This window comes from Bison bison, unplaced genomic scaffold (assembly GCF_000754665.1).
Source record: "Bison bison bison isolate TAMUID 2011002044 unplaced genomic scaffold, Bison_UMD1.0 scf7180017864238, whole genome shotgun sequence".
Classification (NCBI taxonomy): Eukaryota; Metazoa; Chordata; class Mammalia; order Artiodactyla; family Bovidae; genus Bison; species Bison bison.
The window spans coordinates 7,185,145-7,191,799 of NW_011494810.1; the positions used below are offsets into that span (position 1 = coordinate 7,185,145).

Genomic DNA, 6,655 nt, shown 5'->3' on the forward strand with positions numbered 1-6,655 from the left:
CTGGCGACCTTTGAACCTTAACAGCCCTGCGCTGTGGAGAGCACTGGGCAGTGCTGCTGCTTTAAGTGGTCTGAGTTCTTCAGCCACTTTGGAGACTCAACTGCTTTTACTTGATTTAATTATCAAGTCATTTCAGCGGGTCTCCGGAGAGCCAAGAAGGGCCAACCTGTAGTGAAGAGGAGGAGCTGGACGTGTGGCATCTTCTTCTAGGGGGTCTTCTAGTTGGGACCATGAAAAGGCGACAAAAGAGGAAACACCTGGAAAATGAAGAGTCCCAGGAGACTGCCGAGAAGGGAGGAGGTATGTGGGGGCAATTTGTCTGGGGCACGAGGGTTTCGGGGGTACTGAGAACCTGTTACATATGAAGCAGGGAGCAAGATACCATTACAGTCTTGGTGATGTTGCTGTATCCATCTGGGGGGAGGTCCCTGCGGTGTGAGATGACACAGAAAGACCAGATGCCCCAGGCAGATGGGAGGTCAGTCCTGCTGGTTTGAGGACTCTCCAGGGGCTGCAGGCCTAGGGCTTCGTGGCACTCGCATAGGCTGTATCCTGCCTGCACAGACCTAGACATGCAGCTTTTCTCAATCTTCAAGTTCTTTCTACTTCTCTTTGCTTTTTCCCTGGGGTCACAGGCTAGGGGACGTGAAGGATGTTGAGACAGACCCATGGGTTGCTTGGCCCCTTTTACCAAAGAGGAAAGAGAAGCCCCCTGAGCTGAAGGCCTTGTTGAAAAATATCTCAAGGAGTGGAATGCTCTTCAAAAGGAGGTTGTTCGTCTAGGGACGGCATCCTATAGAAAACATGAAGGTTTTATTTATTCAACAGGAAGAATTTCAAGGAAGGAGATCAAGGGAGAGGGGAAGGGCCTTCCAGAACCTGAGACCACAAGGGTTGGGGTGAGAAATGTTGTTAGAGTCCTGTGGGGAGCTCTGAGAGCCACGGCTACAGGGTGCCTGCGTGCATTAAGCGTAGGTGAGCAGTCACCCTGGGAGAGGGGGTGGTCACGTGAGGAAATGGGGCAGAATGGAGCCTACTCCAGAGTTCCAGCTGGAGGCCTAGGCCCCATATTAGAGCAGCACCTCCCACCGGGCCCAGGGCCCTGGCGACTGTAGGGTGGGACTTGGGAGCAGGCAGCAGCTGGGACAGGATGGGGAAAGCAATGACTACCCTGCCCCTTACACATCAGAATATTTCTGTGTGTGGTGGAGGAGAGAGAGTGGGAGAATGGGGTAGAGTGCTTACCAGATATAAAGTCTGCATGGTAAAATTCTTGTCACCCTGCCGGGACCTGGGTGACCCTCAGCGTGTGTAAGGGGTGTTTCATGACACAGTCACTCATATACTCATGTACACTGTGATATAGCAGAAATATCACACACTTCCACATATAAGCTCCTTACTAAACTACACATTGAAAATTGGGTGTTCTGTATTTTTGTTTGCTAACTCTGGCACCCACTGAAGTATTATGTACTGATTATATTTTTATATTATTTATATTTTTGTTTAGTGTCTGTCTTCCCCTACTAGAACGCTTAGCTTTTCCAGAGACCAGAATAATGGAATAGTGCCAGATACATAGTGACTGCTCACTGAATCTTATTGAATGAATGAATGAACACAAACCATAAATGCAAGCCACACCATGTAATGAGGAAGAGTTACATGTCCCATAATTCCTGAATTGTAAACAGAAACCATGCACACAAATGCCACAGACACATACACACATTTGCACTGTGCTTACCTGACTCCACACTTATCACAGACTTAACTAATACACATCACTCATATTTCTATATACTTACAGTCACCTCTCAGACCTACATTCCCCCAAATACACCAACAGAATAGTTATTGATTTTAATTGAATTCTGGGGTATATACCAGGAAACATGCTCCAAACCATGTATATTCACTACAAACCATACACTACAAACCATGTGTAGTCACTAACATGTGTCAGACGCTCGGTAAATATTTGTTGGACAGACGACTGATGAGCAAACATGTCCACACCACTCTCTCTCTCAGCCTCTAATTTCTCTCCCAGGAATCTCAAAATCACAAGAGGATCCCCCTCAGCTAGGATGCACTGCAGTGGCCCGAGTCTGCCCCCAAGGGTCAGGGGAGGTCTCTTCTGCCTCTGAATACTTCTCCTGTGTTTCTTCTCCATGCAAGCTCATCCACGGTGGTAAGGGTACGGGAATCCTTGAGTGTAGGGGTTCTTGGCTCTGGAGCAGGGACACACAGATCCAAACAAGGCTGAGCAGAAACCCAGGGTTTTCAGAGGCGGTCAGGGCCCTGTGGAGGAGCCTGGGGAGGACATCTGAGCTGTTAGGAGGGCGTGGACCAAGCTCAGCGTGGGGGTGTGCGAGTCTTGGTCCCACCATGGTAGGGAAGTTAAGGAGAGGGGCAGGAGAGGTCTGGGCTTGAAGTGGAGAGCAGAGGGACCAGGTTTAGCATCTTTGGAGGGACATGTAGGGCTTGTCTTTGCCTTTGTTTTCAGAGAAGGACAGAGTTCTTGAGCTCAGCCCAAGGGCAGGACCATGCCACTCAGGTCCACACACTTCCCACATGCATCTGCTCTCCACTCGGCCATTCTCAGCCCAGACACCAACCCCAGGCAGGCGATTCCCCAGGGCCCTCCTCCTATACCACAGCCCACCTCCCACAAGTAACACATCAATGATATTCCCCAACTCACCTGCTCCTCGTAAACACACCCACCAGCATCCCTCACATACCACAGCATGCCCCCGCACCACACTCTACACCCCTGCACACAGATATGGCTCTAGTATCTGCTCCCCCACCCACAGATGAAGAAACACAGATGCCAACACATACCCCACCCCATCCTATGACCAACAAACCCCAAGCTCATGACACAACTGTGTCATGCGGATGTCCCTCCCCACCCTCAGCTCCTGGAAGGACCCATACATGGTCTTATGTTTCTAATTTCCTTTCCCAGGAATCTGGAAGTCGCATCGAGACAGTCCCCAGCCTAGAGCACCCCTAGCCCATCTTCAAGAACAAGGGGAGATGGCTCCCCTGTCACCACGTGTCTCCTTCTCCTCCCCTTCATCCTACAAGACCTGTGCAACCTCTCTGCATATGAACAAAGAGAAGAGGGGCATGAAAATATACTACATGCGGGTACAAATGAAAAAGGGCGTTGCTGTCTCCTGGGAGGCAGAGAAACCCTCGGAGTCACTAGAAAAGCAGCCGAGGAGGGAGGAAGTGACCCTTCCTGAGGACGTGCGGGTAGGGACTCCTCCCTCGGACGTGTCCACCAGAAACCTCCTGTCTGACAGCGAGCCCAGCGGGGAGGAGAGAGAGCATGAGGAGAGGGCTGACTTCGACAGCCCCACCCCAGGGTCACTCACCGTCGAGGAGAGACCCCGGGCCAGGACACCCGACTGGCTGGTGACCATGGAGACTGGCTTCCGGTGCATGGCCTGCTGTCGGGTCTTCCCCAGCCTGGAGATCCTGCAGGAGCACGTGCAGAATGGCATCCGCGAGGGCTTCAGCTGCCACGTCTTTCATCTCACCATGGCCCAGCTGACAGGCAACGTGGAGCCAGAGAACACCCCTGAGGAGGAGGTGGGGGACGAGGACGAGGATGAGGATGGGGAGGACGAGGAGCAGGAGGAGAAGGAGAACGAGGAGCAGCAGTCTGCAGGGGAAGATGTCAGCTTGAGGAGACCCTGGAGCCAGTGTCCGGGCTGTGTGTTCCATTCTCCCAAGGACCGGAAGTGAGCAGGGCCCAGGGCTGCAGCGGGAGCTATGTCTTCTCCAGTCCTGCCTCTCCGCCCTGGCTCAGAAGGGAGAAGTGGGGCTTTCTCACCTCGGGGGACAACCGAAGGGGGTAACTGGGCCCCTTGCTTCTGGCCCAGGCATTTTAATAAAGTCGTGACTGTAAGAGAGAATTTATCCTGAGCTTTTCAGCTTCCCTTGGAAGTTCTCTTTAACTCAAAAGCATCTCTCTTGATTTCCACACAGCAACTGAAAATTCATGGGCCAGACGATCCTGGAAGATGGTGTGGCCTTCTCTTGGAAGAGGTGAGACCTGAGGTTGGCACAGTCTTCTAAGCCTATGTCGTGAAGGCCCAGAGGAATCTAAGGGAAGGGGCCGAGGAGATGCTCTGGGTTACCTGATGGCTCTGCAGTCGTATCACCTTGGGGCCCACGCAACACTTGGGAGGGATTGACCTCTGTTGATTTAGACAAGAAGGTGGAACATTTTGATTGAGTTTTCTCAGGGTCTCCATGATTGACTTCGACTCTAAGAGGATATACTGCCAGCAGCTCGTTTTAGTAGAGAGAGCCAGGAGTGGTCTGGAAAGAACAGGGGCCTCGCAGGACCCACAGTTTGAGGTCTTGAGAGCCTGTGACCTGAGCTGGGACCTCACCCTGACCACTGTACCTAGCCTTCTGTGACAGAGGAGAATGGGAGAGGGAGTCATATCGAAATGAGGTCCCCTGAGGTCTGGAAATATATTCCAGAACCTTCATTGTGTGATAGTTCAGTTCAGTTGCTCAGTCATGTCTGACTCTTTGCGACCCCATGGACTGCAGCACACTAGGCTTCCCTGTCCATCACCAACTCCCAGAGCTTACTCAAACTCATTTCCATTGAGTCAGTGATGCTATCCAACCATCACTGTGCGATAGTTGATCTGGAGCCAGACTCTGTGGTGTGTGTGGCTCTTGAGCTTCGAGGCAGAGGTGAAGGGTAACTCGACCAGCAGAACTCCTGGTGCTTCTTGTCTCTTCCTGTCCTGCCTCATTTGTTTTGTCCCTTCCAGAGAGAAGAAAGGACACTGGAGAGAGTAGCAGACAGAATGCCAGTGGTCTGAAGGAGGATGAAGGGGCTGGCATTCAGTCCAACATCATATGACAGTATAAACATTATATGTAATAAAGGGTGTTTCCCAAACCTTTTCTGGATATTTTATTTAATTACATTTATCTACCTATGTATCCATCAATCAGTCATCTACATCTGTATCTCTAGTGGTTTGTGAACAAGGTTTCACACAAGCTCCAAAGATGCCCACCAGCCTTTTCCAGAAGCAGCAGTCCCCAAGCTCCCACGGTTGATGAGGGTTCTGTGTGACTAGTTTTTGAAGACTGGATGCCACGCTTCACATGAAAGCATGGCAGACCACACTGAGTTCAGGTAAAGTCACTGGGAAGTGGCAGGTGCTGTGGGAACTGTGTCCAGTGGGTCATGATTGAAAATGTTGTGACCAGTAACTTCAGAGGATGGAGGGTGGTGTATGTGTCTTTAGGGCTGGCCTGGGAGAGAGACTGGCATGTTTTCACAATGAAACACTAGGACAAAGGAGGAATTTTCTCAGTCTTGAAGCTGTTGATGGAACAGTTTCCTCCTGAGATGGTAAGACATTATTATAGTGCTGAAAGAGGGGCCATCTGACCTCCATCAGGAATTTGGAGAAGAGATCACCATGTTAGAAATCTAAGCCAATTCTGATGCATTTCATTTTCTAAATAAATTCTGATTCTAGCCTCTCAAGGTTTTGACCGCATCACCTCTGAACTGTGTCTTCTCATCACTGCTACCATCCACTAGAGTCAAAGGCTCTGGGAGGCACTGAAGACTTACTTTGATGTATGATCCATGGTCTTTAAGGTAAGGGAGGAATAATGTATCTTCCTCATCTGGGTAAGGGGCCAAAATCAGGTTTTGGTAGGACTTATAGAAGGAAATCATTTTGCAGTTCAGAGATTTTTGTCAGTTTAAGCAGAATAAGGTCTAATTCCAAAGTCCCATGGGTTTATTTTTTTTCCTCAGGATATGTAAGGAGACTTCCACTGGGCTTCATTGAATCAACAATGGTTCCAGGGATCTGGTTTTGTCATTATTATTTAGATAAAAATAATAAGCCTGCTTCCCAAACTAAGCAGTCTTGAGAAAGAAGAATAGAGCTGGAGGAATCAACTTTCCTGAATTCAGATTATACTACAGAGTTACAGTTGTCAAGACAGTATGGTACTAGCACAAAAACAGAGACATAGACCAATGAAACAAGATAGAAAGCCCAGAAATTAACCCAGGCACCTATGGGGACCTTATATTTGACAAAGGAGGCAAGAGTATACAATGGGGGAAAGACATCCTCTTCAATAAATGGTGCTGGGAGGAAAACTGGACAGCTACATTAAAATAATGAAGTTAGAACATTTCCTAACACCATACACAAAGATAAACTCAAAATGCATTAAAGACCTAAATGCAAGACCAGAAACTATAAAACTCTTAGGGGATAACACAGGCAGAACTTGATGACACAAATCAAAGCAAGTTCCTCTATGACCCACCTCCTAGAGTAACAGAAATAAAAACAAAAGTAAACAAATGGGACCTGATTAAACTTAAAAGCTTTTGCACAGCAAAGGAAACTATAAGCAAGGTGAAAAGACAACCCTCAGAATGGGAGGAAATAATTGCAAATGAAGCAACTGACAAACGATTAATTTCCAAAATATATAAGCAGTTCATACAACTCAATACCAGAAAAACAAACAACCCAATCAAAAAGTGGGGAAAAGACCTAAACAGACATTTCTCCAAAGAAGACATACAGATGGCTAACAAACACATGAAAAGATGCTCAACATT

The 6,655-nt window shown here is 48.6% G+C and overlaps 1 protein-coding gene across 1 annotated transcript; it reads left to right on the top strand.

The window, feature by feature from the left end:
• Positions 1-230: 230 nt before the first annotated feature.
• FAM170A (family with sequence similarity 170, member A) lies at positions 231-3,768 on the top strand. Its single transcript, XM_010846651.1, has 3 exons — positions 231-300; positions 2,057-2,197; positions 2,981-3,768. Exons 1-3 carry the CDS (start codon positions 231-233, stop codon positions 3,766-3,768), a joined length of 999 nt encoding a protein of 332 aa, XP_010844953.1.
• Positions 3,769-6,655: the final 2,887 nt, after the last annotated feature.

Bases quoted from the DNA above. Each gene is read 5' to 3' on its own strand.
- FAM170A (XM_010846651.1), top strand. From the start codon at position 231: ATGAAAAGGCGACAAAAGAGGAAACACCTGGAAAATGAAGAGTCCCAG. The intron at 301-2,056 runs GTATGTGGGGGC...TTTCTCTCCCAG, and splicing joins GACTGCCGAGAAGGGAGGAG to GAATCTCAAAATCACAAGAG. The intron at 2,198-2,980 runs GTAAGGGTACGG...TTCCTTTCCCAG, and splicing joins ATGCAAGCTCATCCACGGTG to GAATCTGGAAGTCGCATCGA.